Source organism: Euleptes europaea, chromosome 16 (genome assembly GCF_029931775.1).
Source record: "Euleptes europaea isolate rEulEur1 chromosome 16, rEulEur1.hap1, whole genome shotgun sequence".
Lineage (NCBI taxonomy): Eukaryota > Metazoa > Chordata > Lepidosauria > Squamata > Sphaerodactylidae > Euleptes > Euleptes europaea.
In genome coordinates this window covers 10,198,065-10,217,888 of record NC_079327.1, presented here as the reverse complement: position 1 = coordinate 10,217,888, position 19,824 = coordinate 10,198,065, and the positions used below count along the sequence as shown (strand labels likewise).

At 44.0% G+C, this 19,824-nt stretch overlaps 1 protein-coding gene across 1 annotated transcript in view; it reads left to right on the top strand.

Moving 5' to 3' along the window:
* The window catches only part of KLF12 (KLF transcription factor 12), a 137,599-nt gene extending 118,284 nt beyond the window's left edge, over nt 1-19,315 (top strand). Inside the window, exon 5 of the mRNA XM_056861932.1 lies at nt 19,114-19,315. Within this exon, the coding sequence (XP_056717910.1) occupies nt 19,114-19,295 (182 nt within the window). The 3' untranslated portion in view covers nt 19,296-19,315. The remainder of the gene's footprint in view (nt 1-19,113) is intronic.
* Nucleotides 19,316-19,824: the final 509 nt, after the last annotated feature.

Below are 19,824 nucleotides of genomic sequence, written 5' to 3'. Positions count from 1 at the left end.
ATTACAGGTTGAGTATCCCTTATCGGGACTGCTTGGGACCAGAAGTGGTCCATATTTCAGATCTTTCCATATTTTGGAATATTTGCATATACATAAGGAGATACCTTGGGGATGGGACCCAAGTCTAAAAACAGAATTCATTTATCTTTCATATACCCTTTATACATAGCCTGAATGTAATTGTAAACAATATTTTAAATAATTTTGTGTACATCGAACCGTCAGAAATCATATTGGCGTGCTGCTGAGGGCCTGGGAGTAATTCCAGCATGCCGGCTCAAAAAGTCTGGTTTTCGGGAGAATCCGAATTTCATATGACCGGATAAGGGATATTCAACCTGTACTTTTTAAATTGGATTTCTTGAAATTGAATGTATTGTTTGCAACAATCTTCTTAAAAGCAGGATGGAGATCAACAGAAAGGATCCTCATGTATTCATATTGCCGGTGTGGTATAGTGGTTAGAGTGTCAGACTAGGATCTGAGAGACGCAGGTTCGAATCGCCACTCTTCAATGGAAGCTTGGCATCCTTGGGCCAGTCAGTCACTCTCAGGCTAACCTACCTCGCAGGGTGGTTGTGGTGAGGATAAACATGTAGGAGAGGACAGGAGAGGAGAGCAATATCCTTATTGTGAAGAAAGGCAAAGTATAAATGAAGTAAATAAATACAGGCCTATTATGCATGGGTACTTGGACTCACGTTCGCCCCCTGTTTGACTCAGATATTCCTTGGAATTATGCACGTGTTTCCTTCCATGAGGCCTGAGCTCACTGCCAGCCCTAGCAATGTCCTGCTCTTCCCATTCCTCTGCTAATCTGACTTTCCCCTCTAACCTGAGCTCAGCCCGGCTCAAATCGTCATGCAGATGGGAAGCACGGGAAACAGCCGATCACGAAGCAGGATTCGGATGCTTCCTGCTACCTCAAAGCTCTTTCTGAGCAAAAAAAAAAAAAAGGCTTTTGAAAAAACGAGGCTTGGATTTCTCCCCCCCTTTCCATATTGCTCCTTTGGGGGGGGTGATATTTTATGCGGCAGTTGGGTTTTTTTGGGGGTGATTATCTTTCACTGTGAGCCCTGCAAAGTGAGCCAATTACAGAGCAACATTTAAAGGGGCAGGACTTGATTTGAGCCTGGGAGGCTGCTGGCGCATAGATTCCCAATAGGAAAGTGTGAGTCCAGCCAGCAATGAACCTCAGGTAACACGCCCATGCATAAATGACCATAGTTTCTACTACCATGATATCTATATACAATTGAACCAATTAAATGGACACAAGCTGTGAAAGGCTGGCATTGCCTAGTGTAAACTGCTAAAAGAAAACGGATTTGCAAAACTTGTCCATGAGCCTTTCTGGAAAGTTCACACCGACTCTCACCTTTCGGTGTCGACGGTGAACATGTTGTGCAAACTAATCTCATTTCGCATTCATGTCTTAATCTTTACTTTTTTGCCCAAAGCAAAGTGAGTGAATTATCTGTGTATGACCCAGGGTAACTATTATGATATTGGCGAGGTATAAATTAATTATGACAGCCCTTAACACAAGGGTGAGCACCCTTGAACAGGAGACAACAGATCACAAAAGCTTGCCGTTGCCGTAATTTCATTTATTCAAGCAGATTAAGGGTGCACCGCTGGGCCTTCCTGAAAAATAATTAACTAAGGGTGTGGAATTTTCTTTAAAAGGCGGCATATACCTGGAATTGATTAAAAAATGTTAGAGATCAGCAACTAAGAAGGTCCAGAGCCTGACCCAGGGTTGTCAGCTCTAGGTTCGTAAATACCTGGAGATTTTGGGGGTGGAGACAGAGGAGGGCGGGGTTTGGGGAACGGATGGACTTGAGTGGGGTATAGTGCCATAGAGTCCCCCTTCCAAAGCAGCCATTTTCTCCTGGTGAACTGATCTCTGTCGCTTGGAGATCAGTTGTAATCCCAGGAATTGAGCTGATAAATGAAATAAAGTAGATTTGACACAATCTCCTTAGTCATGATAGGCGGTAGGTGATATCCACACATCTTTGGGACTCTGCACTGTCATTGTGCTGAAGCAGTAAGTCACAACCGAATTTTCCTGTGTGGACAAGACAATCCAGTTACAAATAATTTATACTACACAATGGTAGCGCATCCAGAGATGGAGTGGATAATCATGTAACCGTAGCAGACCTTGGCACTCCTCAGCCATCGCAGGTGTTAAGTCCTTTGTGGTTTGGAACTATCATACCTGAAGGACCACCTACTCCCTTATAAACCTACCCAACCACTGTGGGCATCTCTCCGAGGCCCTGCTTTGGGTGCCCCCACCTTCTAAGAGTAGGACCACCTACTGCCTTATAAACCTACCCAACCACTGTGGGCATCTCTCCGAGGCCCTGCTTTCGGTGCCCCCACCTTCTAAGAGTAGGACCACCTACTCCCTTATAAACCTACCCAACCACTGTGGGCATCTCTCCGAGGCCCTGCTTTGGGTGCCCCCACCTTCTAAGAGTAGTCGGGCGGCAACCTGGGAGAAGGCCTTCTCAGTTGTGGAACCAAGGAGACCCATCTGTCCCCTTCTGTTGTTATCTTCCACCACCAAGTAAAGACTTTTTTGTTTCATTTGGCATTCCCTCAGTGAACCCTCCTTCCAGTCCCATGTTTTAATTGTGGTTTATATGTGTGTTTTAGTTCTTGCTTTAATTGTGTGGGTTTTGTTGGTTTTAATGGTTTTTAAGATGTGATTTGTGTTAAGGATGTTTTTAATTTGTTAGCCGCCTCAGCAGCCATTGTAAGGGCACAAAGACAGAGTATACATTTCATAAATAACGAATGAAATAATAAGTAGTTTAGAAGAGTGCCGGTTACGGCTGCTGAGAACTGCCTCAGTGCTTTGGGAGGGGCTGTGGCTCAGTTTGTAGAGCATCTACTTGGCAAGCAGAAGGTCCCAGGTTCAATCCCCACCATCTCCAGTTAAAGGTACTAGGCAGGTAGGTGATGTGAAAGACCTCTGCCTGAGACTCTGGAGAGCCGCTGCCGGTCTGAGTAGGCAATACTGACCTTGATGGACCAAGGGCCTGATTCAGTATAAGGCAGCCTCATGTGTTGTCTTAACTGCAGCTGAATTTTCAGTAACTACTTTTCAAGCTTCGTGCATTTCATGCCTCCTTGATCCTACTCTTTATTTATTTTTTCTTCATAATCTCATATATAAATGTCTGCCTAGTGAGAACCATCTCATGTGTCTGACAAGCTAGGCTCCAGTCTATAAAACCTTATGCTGGAATAAAACGTTGTTAATCTTTAAACTACCACAAGGCTCTTGTATCTTTATGAACTATGCAGTTGTGCTGGTGTTTGGGGCATATTCAGAGGGAGGTGGAGGCTGCTACCGGAATAGAGAGGCTTTGGTAAATCCATGGTGCCTATTTGGGGCATTTCAACTTTCAGTGTAAACCGGGAAGCTGTTATATATGACCGTCAGATCCACTAGAGGGCAAACTCTAGTAACAAACTGAGCTATAATGAGCTGAGAATTAACAAGAACTGTGATCTACAAATCCCAGATATTAAATCCTGCTTTCAGATTTCCCCTTCCTTTCAAAACTAACCGAAATGTCTGCGAAACTTCATGCGCAATATAAATTAGAAATGAATCAAAAGTGACAGTCACATTTCAAAGGAAGAAATTATTACTGGTCATACCACCTGAGTTTCTGATCATTGCTAATTGTGAATCCTCTGATGAGTAACCTGTGAAAATAGGCGGGGCGGGGGGGTCTGCCTATTAGTAATTCTTAAACTATGCATTTATTGACTCAGTCTGCCATTTACTTGTATGGTTCCGATAGCCAAACATCTTTATTAATAATTAATTAATATCTACTTCTGTAATTAATTAATATATACTTAATTAATATATACTTATGCTCACGACCTGAGTTCGATCCCAACGGAAGTCAGTTTCAGGTAGCCGGCTCAAGGTTGACTCAGCCGTCCATCCTTCCGAGGTTGGTAAAATGAGCACCCAGCTTGCTGAGAGTAAAGTGTAGACAACTGGGGAAGGCAATGGCAAACCACCCCGTAAAAAGAGTCTGCCTAGTAAACGTCGGGAGTTGTGACATCACCCCATGGTTCAGGAATGACCCGGGGCTTGCACAGGGGACTAACTTTACCTTTAATATATACTTGTTAATTAATTTATACTTTTGTGAATTGTGCTGCCTTTTTACAGAGTACAGGAAGGAAGATCCTTGAATTGCTGCCTGGTGACCTGGAGGGGAACATTATTCTTGTAAAGTGGCTTTGTACAAGCCTCGGATTTATTTGTTTGTTTGTTTTTTAGATTTCGATTTTTTGATTTTTTTGATTTTAGACCTGCTTATTAGAACATAACTTAGGAAACACGTACAGGAGAGACTTGTGTCATTCCAATCACAAAAGACAAACATTCCCATAAGACACTCCTGTGTTTGAAAACAGTATGGAAGGTTTGGCCATAGATAAATATGCACTGATGTTCAACTATCATCTTATCCAAATTGACGTTGATTGGTTCAGTGCCAAGGAAAAGTGGCTCTAGAACTATACTTTGAGGCATCACTGAACATTTGGGCAATATGGCCCCATTCCTGTGTGGCTACCACGCATCTTGTGGTCTGCATGGTTTCCTTTTTCTACGGGCTTCAGGCGCCTGCAAAGGAGAGGATGGCAGGGAGCTTTTGTTTACTATGAGCTGGTTCAAACTCTACATTCCTCATCCTCCTTCGCTTCTCCAGTTATTATTTGAATAAGAAGTGGCACCTGTCATTGGTCTTTGTTCATTATTAGTTTTTCCTTCAGTAGTTAGGTGCAAAGATACAACCCATGACTAGAAAGACGAGAAATGACTTCGACTTCTTCCATGACCTTTCAGCATCATTCATTGCCTTTTGTTTTCTTGAGAATGATTTAATACTCTTTGTCTGCGATAGCTTATAGAACTGGTAATCCCTCCATTTGACAGTATAGACTCGAGCTAATCCTTTCAGGGTTGGTCTTCATGCTGTAGACTTGTTGACTTTCTTTAGGGCAAATTCTGTGTGTTCATCTAAACCACAATCAATTGCATTTTGCCTAGGGTTGCCAACCTCTAGGTGGTGGTTGGAGATCTCCTGCAATTACAACTGATCTCCAGTCGATAGAGATCAGTTCACCTGGAGAAAACGGCCACTTTGGCCATTGGACTCTATGGCATTGAAGTTCCTCCCCTTCCCAAACACTGCCCTCCTCAGACTCAACCCCAAAAACCTCCTGCCGGTGGCAAAGAGGGACCTGGCAACCCTAATTTTATCCCGCAACAATAACAAAAAGGAGATTGGGATTCTGAGAAGGCCAATTCCCACTTCTGTGAAGCGAACGTTCACATTTACGAAGCCATTACAAAAAACAATTTATATAGAATCAGAAGTGTATTAACTGTAGTGTTTCGTATGGGTTTCTGGATGAACTAATTCCATTATGACGGCTGGTGGAAGGGGTTATTTCTGGAATTGATAGTACAGAAATTACGTTAGTGAGGGTTGAGTTACCGATAGGCAAATTTGGTGGGGCTGGAAAGAGGCAGCAACATCGCAATTTATTTCATTAAAAACAACAACAATAACAACAGAGGGAACTTAATTTAGATTTTCGGCCACAGGTGCCAGAATGTCTTGCCTGCATGTTAGCTAATTATTTCCCACGAACTTTTGCCGCCTGATCCTGCTTCAGTCTTAAATGTTGTAAGGTAGATAAACTTAAGATCCATAATTTGGTTTTTGCTGTCAAGTCACAGCTGATTTATGGCAAACACGTAGTGTTTTCAAGGCAAGAGACTATCAGAAGTGGTTTGCCATTGCCTTTCTCCGCCCCACGCCCCTGGTATTCCTTGGAGGTGTCCCATCCGAATACTTGCCAGGGTCGAGGCTGAGAGTGTGTGACTGGCCCAAAATCACCCAGTAAGTTTCCATGGCAGAGTGGTAGGGTTGCCAGGTCCCTCTTCGCTACCGGTGGGAGTTTATGGGGCGGAGCCTGAGGAGGGCAGAGTTTGAGGAGGGACTTCAATGCCATAGAGTCCAATTGCCAAAGCGGCCATTTTCTCCAGGGGAACTGATCTCTATCTGCTGGAGATCAGTTGTAATAGCAAGAAGATCTCCAGCGAGTACCTAGAGGTTGGCTACCCTATGTGAGGTCCTGATCTGGATTGCACACATGTGCAGCGGTCCTAGGAGCTCTTGTTTCTTCCCCCCCCCCCAAAAAAAAACACATACACCTTTTCAGGTGCAGAATCAGCCAATTTCTACACTTGAAAAAGACATGGGCAGGGGGAAGAGCTCCTCAGGCCGTTGGGCCGCATGCCAATGCAGATCAAGACCTCATGCCGATTTTCAAAGAGCTACAAATGCTTTTTAAATGGCGGCGGCAGCCACGGGATGGACCTGTGCCCACCACCATTGGTATCTTGGCCCTGAGGTGTTCCCTTTGCAGACTGGAAGTGGACACTGTTTTTACCGTTCCATAGCTGGTCTTGCAAGGCCTGTGGAGAGAAGATCTTCAGTGTAGCAGCCATACTGTGGAGAAGAGTTGTTTCCAAATCTTTGGGCTCTCCTTTTGGGTTAGGGTTCAGGTGCAAATTAGTTCAAGTGCCATACTTCTCCATATGTACATGTGATCAGAAAAACTAGTATGTGTGCATAGGCACATACCTTGGCACATTTTTGCTCTACACTGTAGGTCTGACACGGCGCCCAGCTGGAATGACTCCCCCATTGTTCTTCCCCCCGCAGTGATGTAGGGAAGCAGCCTCACCATTATTCTTGGTCTCTGGGTTGCTATGAAGAAGAAAAAAAGATTTGCAATGGTGACCATTGGCTTTCTAAACAGTTGTATGTGTGTGTTTATGTCTGACTGTGTGGCACATGGGAATACTGATGATTTCATTATGTTCAAAGCAGAAGGTTTCCCCCAAAGTCCAAGTTCTTGATAGTTTGCTTTCTAGAACTGCAGCCCACATACATTCCTGGAGCAAGATTTTTAAAAACTGGGTTGTACAGCTGCATGAGGGCTGTGTAAAATGTACATTTTACAGATTTAAGGTCACTTCAGACATCTCTAAAGTTGGACAAGTTTAAGCCACCCTTTCATTATCTCTGGAGTTCATCGGGGTAACAATAAGTATCATTGATAATATGTGGTCCATGATGAAGGAGCTGGATATGTTTCACCTGGAGAGGAGAAGACTGAGAGGTGATATGATAACCATCTTCAAGTACTTGAAGGGCTGTCATATAGAGGATGGTGCCGAGTTGTTTTCTGTTGCCCCAGAAGGTCGGACCAGAACCGATGGGTTGAAATTAAATCAAAAGAGTTTCCGTCTAGACGTTAGGAAAAAATTTCTAACAGAGCGGTTCCTCAGTGGAACAGGCTTCCTCAGGAGGTGGTGAGTTCTCCTTCCCTGGAAGTTTTTAAACAGAGGCTAGATGGCCATCTGTCAGCGATGCTGATTCTATGACCTTAGGCAGATCATAAGAGGGAGGGCATCTTGGCCATCTTCTGGGCATGGAGTAGGGGTCACATGGTGTGGGGGGAGGTAGTTGTGAATTTCCTGCATTATGCAGGGAGTTGAACTAGATGACCCTGGTGGTCCCTTCCGGCTCTATGATTAACATATAGCAATTTCTTAGTGACTTTTGGCAGGGGTGTCAAACATAAGGCCCAGTCGCTGGATGCGGCCCCTTGAGAGCTCTTACCATGCCCGTTAGCCAACCGAGGCAGCCACCCCCCCCCCACTTGCAGACTCGCTAGATGGGGCAGCCACCCCCCTGGCTCCCAAGGTGTCAATTATCAAAGACTGTTAAATAACAGAAAATACTGCAAGAGTTTTATTGTTTTAAGCATGTTTGTATTTTATGTAAAAAAAGTTAAAGTAAAAAATACTATCATTAATTATCTTTGCCTGTGTCTCCTATAAAGTTTGTATCTCTGGTATCAGGTATTCAGTTTTATGGTACACATGACCCGGCCTGACCAAGTGACATCTATGTCATATCCAGCCCTTGTAAGAAAGGAGTTCGACACCCCTGACTTACAAAGAGTATTATTGTATCACATTTTATTTTTTGTAATACACGTGTTCATGTTTGGTCCCTGAGTTTAGACACGCAACCTAAAGAAACCGACAGCACGAGCGTATCTACATCACAGGCTGGTTTAATATTTGTTCTGTTTGGGGGTTAATACCTTCTGGGTTATTAAGATGTCATCACCTTCCTATAAAAGGGTTTATCTCCACATCACACAGCGGTTTAGATATCTAGAGTTCTACTTGCGTCGTCTGAAGTTTGTGTTTAACTTTCATCAGTTGCTTCTCCTTTCCCTGTTTTCTCTCCATTGGACTTTCTCTCCAATGTTTTAATGTAGACTACAGGTTGAGTATCCCACATCTGAACAGCTTGGGACCAGAAGTAGTCAGTATTTTTGCTCTGAAGTTCGACTGCAGTGGGGAGGGAAGCTAAACTGTAGCATTGGCAAGCCTAGACTTTCAGTTTAGCTTCCTTCCCCACTGCAGTCGAAGTTTGATCTGATTCGCAGCCATGCCGCCCGACCTCTCAGGAGTTTGCAGTTTTTTAAAATCTTGCTCCAGGAATGTATGTGAGCTTCAGTTCTAGAAAGCAAACTATCAAGAACTTGGGCAGCATGACCGCAAGTCAGATCCACACTGCCCGGCCTCTCGGAAGTCAGGAAAGGCTGGGCCGCGCAGATCTGCCTGCATGCCAGGAGAGGGGTATTCATGGCTACTAGTTCAAATGGCTACTAGTCATGATACATACCTATTCTCTCCAAGATCAGAGGAGCATGCCCATTATATCAGGTGCTGTGGAGCATAGGCGTCTTGTTTGTGGGCTTCCTAGAGGCACTTGGTTGGCCACTGTGTGAACGGACTGCTGGACTTGATGGACCTTGGTCTGATCCTGCATGGCTGTTCTTAGGTTCTTAGGCTGGATTGAAGGGTCCAGTTTTTGGGTCAGTCCAAATATGGGATATCTGGATAAGGGATACTCAACCTGTATAAACATCTCAAGGCAGAGGCCTGCTTTTTACTAAATGTCAGTGTGTTAAGCTGCAGTACTGCAGTCAAAAGCTCTGCTCACAACCTGAGTTCGATCCCGACAGAAGTCGGTTTCAGGTAGCCGGCTCAAGGTTGACTCAGCCTTCCATCCTTCCAAGGTCGGTGAAATGAGGACCCAGCTTGCTGGGGGTAAAGGGAAGATGACTGGGGAAAGCACTGGCAAACCACCCTGTAAACAAAGTCTGCCTAGTAAACGTCGGGATGTGACATCACCCCATGGGTCAGGAATGACCCGGTGCTTGCACAGGGGACCTTAACCGTAACCTTTTTAAACTAAATTAATAAATCAACGAGCCACAGTTCACTAGAGCAGCCAGGCGGGCCCACAAACAATCTTAGCAGTCATTTTGGGCACCAGTGTGATTAGAGGTGCCAGATCTAGGATCCCTGTCTCCACCACGGAGAACCAGAAAGAGGACTAGCCACAAAGGTAGGAGTGACTGTCTTCTTACTTGGAGAATCATAGGTGAGGGAACATTCTTCCTTTGGTTTCCTGATTTATTACACATCATTTTATTTATTACCCAAGATTTATTTTCATTTTATAATATGCCCACAGTCGTGATGAGTCAGGTTTAGAACAAGGAAAAGAATCCATAGTTGAAACTCCTGGGGCTTTGCCCAGCCACACTGAATTATGATGCCAATCTGTTCTTAGAACTTATGGTTCCCACATGCTTGCTCAGTGTGTATGTGCTAGAGAGACTTTATTTGCATATTTTGCTATCACGGTGAGATGCAAAACCCCAAATCACTTTCCCAAACAGCTATGATGACTCACTGAATTCACTCAGGTCCCATGCTTGATGTTTACTCACCGTGCAATCCTAAGCAGAGTTACACCCTTCTAAGCCCATTGAAGTCAAGGATGTAATTCTGCTCAGAGTTGCAAAGTCAAAGAACTCTCATGATACCGAGTGACTCAAGACGCAGTCCTTAGAGATGGTGCTGGGAACCGGGAGTTCTTAGCCCTAGGCTTTAACCATAACTTGGACCCATTGCAGATATGCAAACGGCCGTATGGTTTCTGTTTGCAATCATATGGAGGCATGTGCTTCCAACGAGCCAGCTATTTGCAATGGATCGTGGTGCAAGCGTAGGTACTTCTATCACGTGGCCTCCTGTTGAGGTACTGCGGTTGAAACTTCCAGAATGACTTGAGAAGCTTCTCACGAATAGTTTGCCATGCGGAGCTGCCTGCCATGTGCGGGTGATCACCAAATCACGGTTTGCATGTGTAAATCGGGACTTCTCCCATTCAGATTCTTCCGTCCTAAATTTTCTTTGTTTATATAAGTGTCTCTCTTTAAAAAAAACCAACATTATATTTATTTTTTAATGTGGATCCAGAAGGAAAAAAGGGATGGGTGAAAATAAGGGGATCTCCATCTGATAATAAAAAAATAAAAATAACATAAACATCACATCTTGAAAGATTAATCAAGCAGACTACGTTATTACTCTTATTCTTAACTTTTATCCAGGCAAAAATATAAGTTCATTCAAAAAAATAAACAACCTGCATATTTTATAACTGACCAAACAATTTTCTACTCTTCGCTGAAGAACTACCTTATAATTATATATCATTTAGTTTTTGGTATTATTCTGATTAGCCTTCAGACTCAATATATCTGTAGAATAGTTTCCATTTATCATTAAATTGATCGTGTGTCACATCATCAGTTGTATTCATCATGTTACATAAGTATCTCTAAGGGATGCCAGTCCCCTGTCCCCTGCCATCGGTTAGCTGGCCAGTTGGGCGACTTTTGACGGGAGGCAGGCCTAGGCCACTGTTGCCGGAAACGCAGCGATGTCACTTCTGGCACGTACTGGAAGTAACATCATTATATCACAGCAGTGCTCCGGTGTTTGAGCAAAAACTCAATGTAGAAGCCATTTCTACCATAGAGTTTTTGCCCAAATACCAGAGTGTCACCACGATGCCGGCTGTGCGATGATGTCACTTCCGGTGCATGCCCTCCCACTGCTGTTAAGTCCCCCCGCTCTCTGCCAGTTGCCAGGAGGGACCTGGCAACCCTCGTATTTCCATCCTGCTTTTCTCACCGCTGGAGGCCGAAAGCCACCTGTACCCACCAGCTGCCAAACTATTAGCAACAAAGAGGAGGAATGCTTCAGCAGTAATGCCATAGGGGCCAAAAGCCCCCGCTTCCATCACTGCCAACAGCTGCTGGCAGTTTTGCCCATCCAATCCTGCAGCCCAAGATTCCCCTTTGATGGACCAAGGGTCTGATTCAGTATAAGGCAGCTCCATGTGTTCATAAGAGCTCTCAAGGGGACAGATCCGGCCCTCGGGCCTTATGTTTGACACCCCTGTTGTACCACCATAGTAAACTATAACACCCATGGCTTTCTGTTGCTGTGATCGAGCAAGGGACATTGATGCTGGGAACCAGCCTTCAAGAGGTATAGCCAGAATGGATACAGGTGTGTACATAGGTAAGAGCATCCACACTTGATGCTCATCTAGGCTTGGTGTCTGTGCCCCACCATTTACAAGCAGACTATCAACCCCCTATTGGCATGTCTTCTTGGACATTATGTAAATAAAGATTGTGCCAGCAATCAAAAAGACTCTTATTGTCCAAACTGTGTATTTGAGGCACGCCCCACAATACAGTTAATCACCGGTACAGTTACTAGCTAAGTACCTGCGTCCCAACTCACTAAGCAAATGGAATTGGAAATTAATGCGGCAGTTTATGAGGCCGTGTGCCTTAATTACACATCGTCGAGACCGAAGGTCATGCTTGAAGGTATAATCTTTGATTTGCTATAGTCTGGGGGAAATAAGGGTGTGGTGAAAATCATTTAACAACAGTAATTAAAGCTGAGTTCAGCATGTGGGCATGTTCATGGATGTTTGGGGGAAATGTTAAATATTTGTATTAAAAATAGCTGCTGAAAATTACTAAGGTCACCTTTCGGTCAGAGTCAAACCTGCAACTGGTGGTCCATCATAGCTTACCCTATAGCTGTCAATGCTAGCTGTGTTCACCCAGTCTTCACTCTCATGTACTCAAATGGTATCGAAAAGCGGAACATGCCATAGAATATTCTGGGGCGCATGTTAGTGATTCTTCAAGCTGGGAAGGAACACATTCATTGTCATTGTGACAAGAATAGAAGAAGAAGAGTTGGTTTTTATATGTCGACTTTCTCTACCACTTAAGGAAGAATCACCAGCTTACAATCACCTTCCCTCCCCCTCCCCACAACAGACACCTTGTGAGGTAGGTGGGGCTGAGAGAGCTCTAAGAGAGCTGTGACTAGCCCAAGGTCACCCAGCTGGCTTCATGTGGAGGAGTGGGGAAACAAATCCAGTCCACCAGAGTAGCCTCCGCTGCTCATGTGGAGGAGTGGGGAATCAAACCCAGATCTCCAGATTAGAGTCCACTGCTCCAAACCACCGCTCTTAACCACTACACTACGCTGGTTCTCCTCTGCTGGAGAAATCCAACAAGACGACTCTTCTGCTGGAGAAACCCAACAAGAAAAACTTTCTGTTCCTCTTCTGGAGAAATCCAGCTATTGCACTACGTTGAGTCCTCAGGTGGAGATACCCAGCTATTACAGGTTTCACAAGAGGCCAGGTGTCACAGGTGTAGTACATTAAACAAGTCTTTAGAAAAACCATGTGGGGAGAGAAACGTTGACGCTGACATCAACTGTGGTAGGAACCTACATGGAGACTCAGGGAGAAGAGATGAGAATTTATGAACCCTGTAATGTCTGCTCCGTCATGTAGCTCACTGGTTGCTTTAATCACTTTCTGACAGCCCAACCTGTCTCGCAGGGTGGTTGTGAGGATAAAATTGAAGGGGGAGAGCACAGCAGCATGTCTTGTGGAGAAAGGGTCACATTTTGTATATAGAAAAATGACGTCTTCTGCCTTCCTGAAAGCAGATCAAAACCTGGAACTGCCATAGTAGTTTAGTTCAGGGGTATCGAACTCATTTGTTACGATGGCCGGATATGACATAAATGTCACTTGGTCAGGCCATGCCTCACCAGCCCAGATCAGGACTTTGTGGGCGGTGGCTGCCTCGGCTGGCTCAGGGGCCAGATAAGAGCTCTCAAGTGTGTCGAAGCTCTTGTGCTAGAAACAAACCCTGTATTTTGGAACCTGTCCAGGAAATAAATGGAAGAAAAGGAAAGTGAGAGCCACACACTTATGCTCAAGAGTTGTCCTTTGTTATTCCATGTAAATTGCTCAACACATTTCTGTCATGATCTCACAGAGGGCAAAAGGGGCTCCCGGTATCTTGGTGCGGGATGCCAACAAAAAACAGCTTGCTTACAAATATTCTTCTGACGATTCCTCTCCAAATGTATTGGGCAATTTATATTTAATGATAAATGGCTTCTTTTCTCCATCTCCCCTTTTGTTCTTTTGTGTTCCAGTTCTGTTCCTCCCTTTCTCTTCTATAAAATAAATAGATCCACCAGGCAAAGTTGTAGTTTTTGATTGAGCTTGAGGCAGTAAGGTTTTCCCGCAACAAGTTTTCCCGGATATACCAGATATAATCCTAACCTTTGCCCTGAGAGAAATCCCCCTCTCTTATATACCAATGTGTGGTGGATTCCATTTGGACCCGGTTTCAATTTCTTCAAGTTCATGAGCAAGACATAGGCAAGTCAGTCTCTCCATGAGCCTAACCTACCTTACAGAGTTGTCGGGTACCAGATATGGTTGACAAGCTAACAACGAAGCTAACTTGCCAAAGAAAAGCAATTTTTGCTCTGGACAGGGCATGGATGGGAGACCTCCTGGGAAACCCCCCATGTATGCTGCCAGCATGGTGTAGTGGTTAAGAGCGGTGGTTTGGAGCAGTAGACTCTGATCTGGAGAACTGGGTTTGATTCCCCACTCCAGCTGGGTGACCTTGGGCTAGTCACAGCTCTCTCAGCCCCACCTACCTCACAGGGTGACTGTTGTGGGGAAGGTGATTGTAAGCCGGTTTGATTCTTCCTTAAGTGGTAGAGAAAGTCGGCATATAAAAACCAACTCTTCTTCTTCTTCCATGTTCCATGGCAGAAAAAGATGTGGGATAACCTTGAGTGATTTATAAATAATAACATGATTTATCAATAATAACATAAATAATAACCCCCATGTACTCTAGCATCAGCTCCCGGGAGAGACGCCCTAGCCCTGAGGGAGTTGGCTGGTTTGAGGGTGTCATTAAAGGATTGTAAATTATCAGTTAATTTAGATCATTATTACATTTCAGCGGCTGGCACTGAAAAATTCTTGGGCTGTCTCTGAATGGCGTTGGGTTAATCCATATGAAATTTACGGCCAGTATGTTCAAGTCAGACAAAAGAAAGTACTTCTTCATACGATGCATAATTAACTTGTGGAATCCTCTCCCACCAGATACCGATACAGCTACTGACATGGCTTTAAAAGAAAAGTAGACAAATTCATGGAGGGTAGAGCTATCACTGGCTGTCAGCCATGTTAGCGAAATAGAACCTCCATTTTCAGAGGCAGTGTTTTTCTGAATTCCAGTGGCTTGGAAAGAAACTGTTTGAGCAGGGTGGTTGCCTTCCTGCCTTCATTTAGGTTTTGATGGGGGGGGGGACTGCTGGGGTGGATGGGCCTTGGTCTGATGCAGCGAATCTCTTGTTATAGTATTACAACAATGCTGATAATAAAGGTCGTGTGCCGTCGAGTCACAGCTGACACATGGCAACCATATGAAGTTCTACCTCGTGGGGTTTTCAATTCAAGAGATGAGCAGAGGTGGTTTGCCATTGCCTTCCTCTGCGTGCTAGCCCCAGTCTTCCTTAGTGGTTTCCCATCCAAGAACTCGCCCTGCTTAGCTTCCAAACTCAAATTCTGGAGAGATCAGGCTGGTCTGGGATATCAAGAGAGCCAACGTAGTGCAGAAGATGGTGACCAGAGATAGGGCATTTTTTGGTGGTGGTGCCTCCCCTTTAGAATATCCCCTCGCCTGGAGCCTCCTACTATACTTTCTTTTAGGTTCCTGGTTTTTAACTAAAGGTTTTTTTTTAAGTCTTTTAAATGTTTTATGGGCTTCTTCTGGCCCAGGGATCACTTAATTTATATCATTTTAGACTGCTCAATATGTATTTCATGTTGTTGTGCCCTGGCTTGTTTTAATGGCATTGCCCTGTTTTGATGGCTGTATTTTAATTTTTTTAAATAAATTTTTTATTATTTTCTCATTTATTACAAACTAAATCAGTTTTCATCATATAATTCTTATAAATTTAAACACAGTAGAAAACAAAGACAATTATCTATTACCAAAAAAGGAACTTCCCCTTCACTCTATTCTGTCTAGCATTTAATTTGTATATACTTTTGCCAACATGTAATCCTCATTTGTAGATTTACATTATATTTATCTTATTTATCTTATATCATCAAATCCAGTTCGTATAATATTCTAAAATATCTATAATAAGAAGTTCAAATTAGGGATTATATTAAGGAATAACCTTTAAATTGACCTGCTGAGAAATAACTTTCACAGTATATTCTCCACGCCTCCCACTCCCCCCAAAATTGTTCATTATCACTTTCATTTATAAAAATATTTTTAATGACTTTGTTTTTTATGGTTGTGTTTTAAGGCCTATGTTTCATGTGGTTGTGTCTTAATGGCTTTGTTTTTGATGGTTATGTTTTAATGGCTTTGTTTCCTATGGTTTGTTCCGGTGGTTTTATTTTTGATTGTTCTGCTTTAATGGCTTTGTTGTTTTATGGTTATGTTCTTTCGGCTTTGTTTTTGGTGGTGGTTTAATTGCTTTTTATTTTGATGGCTGTGTTTTAATGGCTTTGTTTCTTAGGGTTATGTTTTAGTGGCTTTGTTTTTAATGGATATATTTTAATAGTTTTTTTGTATTATCTTTGCTCCAAGCCACCTCAAGCAAGTCTCTGGAGAGGCAGCGTATACATTTCCTAAATAAATAAATAAACTTTTAAATGTTTTTTTACCTTTAAATTTTAATTTACCAGGGGTTGGCCCCTATTGCTGTTGTTTTAGTAATGCCTATTAAAGTACTGAACACCCTCTTTCAGGTATGTGCCACTGTTCCATTTCTGACGATGAGTCTGCAAAGTCCGATGTGAGGCATTGGTGCAGTTGTAGGGCATTTCCAGGCAGCTGTTTGTGGCAAGAGTCAGACACGGCTGGTTTTGGAGTGGCAGCCAGCCATCTCTCCGTTCTCCTGTCAGCTGCCAGATTCCTTGGACCCGATTGCCATATCCTTCCATATATGCATAAAACTGCCATCTGCTCACATTTGGCATTACAGGAAAAGGAAAAAACAAAACATACCCTCACTGTTAACATACTGTGGTAGCGTCACATTCTGGCTCCCGTCTCTAAACCTGATATACTCAGAAGCAACTGTTTTATTCCATTGCCCGAACTATAAAATGCAAGATATAGAAACCCTCACATTTCTCCTTACAATACTATCTTGGCTCCTACAGAAACCTGATTTTATTTTATTTTATTGTCACGGCCAGTTTCTGCTGGATTTATGGCAGAGCTGCTGAGACAAAGGCAGGCGGCAGGCAAGAACCGTCTCCTTGTTCCTCAGACCAGTGAGCACCTTGCACACAATTTGTTAGGGATCAGGAAGTAGGGCTTGGCACAGACCGGGTATAAAGGGCCTCAGGTGCTGATGTGAGAAGGCTTTCTGCAGAGATATACAGGTTGAACCTTCGCCTGATATTAAGGTCACAGGGAGAGGCCCTCGTGACCATCCCAGTCCATCAAAGGAGCTTGTTTGGAGGGTACTTAAGAGAAAGCCTTTTTGGTGGCAGCCCCGCAATTATGGAACAACTTCCAGCATGAGAGAGCCAGCGTGCTATAGTGGTTAAGACTGGTGGCACTAGGTTTGATTCCCCGCTCTTCCACAAAAGCGGTGGACTCTAATCTGGAGAACGGGGTTTGATTCCCCGCTCCTCCACTGGAGCAGCAGACTCTGGGTGACCTTGGGCTAGTCACAGTTCTCTCAGAACTCTCTCAGCCCTACCTACCTCACAAGGTGTCTGTTGTAGAGAGAGGAAGGGAAGCCGGTTTGAGACTCCTTAAAGGTACAGAAAATCGGGGTATAAAAACCAACTCTTCTTCTTCCCCAGGGAGGTGTGCCTGGCCCCCTCACTTTCGGTCTTTAGGAGACTTTATTTAAGACCCCATTTGGTTAAGTTTGCCAGCAGTCTCAAATTGTAACTTTAAACTTTGTCTTTTAAAAAAACCAAAATTTCATGTATTTTATTTTATGTATTATATTTATGGTGTAAGCCGCCTTGATCTTGGTAAGGAAGAGAGGCGGTTAATCAGTATTTCAAAGAAAGCTTGAGTTCTGACAGTTGCAGCCTTGTATATGTGTTACAGCGAGGGCACGTACAATCCATGCGCAGTGTACCCTTAGTTTTTCTTTGTATGTGTATTGAGTAACTCTCATATAACATTTAACACGCATATACAGCTGAGAGTGTGATGTAAGCAATGCGTTTATCCAGGCATTGGAGCCCAGTTTCCTTTTTAAAAGAGAACGCATGTTGGCTCCTTCGTACGAACAGGATGTACGCACATGCATGCAGGATGTACATGCATTCAACGTGGGAACGGGGCTCGAGTGCTGTATGTCCTCAGGAGCTTTGTTAGATGGGTGGCTTTCCGTTGCCATGGGCAGCTGTTTTTGAAGATAAGACTGAGTTCAATAAGCAAAAAAGGGGGGAAGAAACCCAGCCGGAAAAAACCAACAGCTGGGTACCCAAGGTTGGGTGGAGACGGTCAAATGATATAATAGAGAAATATTTTTATTTTAAGGCGCTTATATCAGGGTTAAAAACATTAAAAATGATAAAACAAGGCACAATGGCAACTCATAAGGTTGATAGACTGTTTAAGTCTACACACCATACGCGTTTCGGCCAACAGGCCGTCCTCACTGGTCAAATAAAAACCCATGTAATGCACATACAAGTAATATACAGATATATCACCATATATAGATAATTTATACAAGCCCAGGTGTGTGTGTAGGGTGTCTGAAACAAATAAAAGATGACAAATTAGTCTCAATTCAATATAAGCTAATTGTATGATTCTTAATAGAGGTGTTTAGGATTATTTACATAATAATTTTCAAACTAGAAAGCCCTCTAGGTGGAATACCTGCAAGTTGTTCTGTTCTGTAAAACAAGGTCAGACAATAGGTTGGCATACCTAATTCAGTACTAATTAATCTAGGACACTACAGCATAGTGTAGTGGTTAAGAGCGGTGGTTTGGAGCGGTGGATTCTAATCTGGAGAACCGGGTTTGATTCCCCACTACTCCACATGAGCTGTGGATGCTAATCTGGTGAACGGGTTTGTTTCCCCACTCCTCCACATTAAGCCAGCTGGGTGACTTTGGGTTAGTCAGTTCTCTCTGAACTCTCTCAGCTCCATCTACCTCACAGAGTGTCTGTTGTGGGGAGGGGAAGGGAAGATGATTATAAGCTGGTTTGATTCTCCCAGCATGGTGTAGAGGTTAAGAGCGGTGGTTTGGAGTGGTGGATTCTGATCTGGAGAGCCGGGTTTGATTTCCCCACTCCTCCACATGAGCAACAGAGGCTAATCTGGTGAACTGGGTTTGATTCCCCAGTCCTCCAGATGAAGCCAGCTGGGTGACCTTGGGCTAGTCAAACCTCTTTAGAGCTCTCCCAGCCCCACCTACCTCACTGGGTGTCTGTTGTGGGGAGGGAAAGGGAAGGTGATTGTAAGCCGGTTTGATTCTCCCTTAAGTGGTAGAGAAAGTCAGCGTATAAAAACCAACTCTTCTTCTTCTTTATCGTCGTCTTCTTTTTCTCCTTAAGTGGTAGAGAAAGGCAGCATATAAAAACCAACTCTTCTTCTTCTGTTAAATGTACAAATGGATGATCCTTTTTTTTGTCCCACCCCCACCCCTTTCCTTCTCTGTCTCCTAGGAGAAAAACCGTACAAGTGTACGTGGGAAGGCTGCGCCTGGAAATTCGCTCGTTCGGACGAACTGACGAGGCACTACCGCAAACACACGGGAGTCAAGCCGTTCAAGTGCGCAGACTGTGACCGCAGCTTTTCCCGTTCGGATCACTTGGCGCTGCACCGCCGGAGGCACATGCTTGTCTGAGGGGGGGAAGCTACCTTGTGGGGGTGGGGAAACAGAAGTACCGAGAGCTGGGTCTCTTTTAACTCCAGTGAATTCAGCAGGGCTGAATCCCTTTTCAACGGCGTTAGCACAAAAGAGGGGCGCTCTGCGTTGCCCCGTACACGACGAAAGCAGGAAATCCTGTGCCACTCTTCTCCCTCCTGTCTGAAGTTGGCTTTCCAGCACGGGCAAAGTTATCCTCTTCAGCCGGGAGATAATGAGCCCCCCGAATGCCGCAAGATTGGGCATAGTTTTCCACCCTGTGTCCTTTTAAAAAGTATTTATGGTGTGCACCTTTTGGGAACCATCACACTTTTATTTCTCCTAACGTATTAGCGCTATCATCACGACCAGATGTCGCAGACTTTTGAAATGAACGAGCCCTCTGGACCGCCGCTGCTTTTACTTTTATTCCCCTCCCCCTTTTGATTACTATCGAAACACTTGCGGAATATCACCATACACCTGATTGTTGAGCAATTAACAGTCGCCAAAGCCAGTATATATGGTC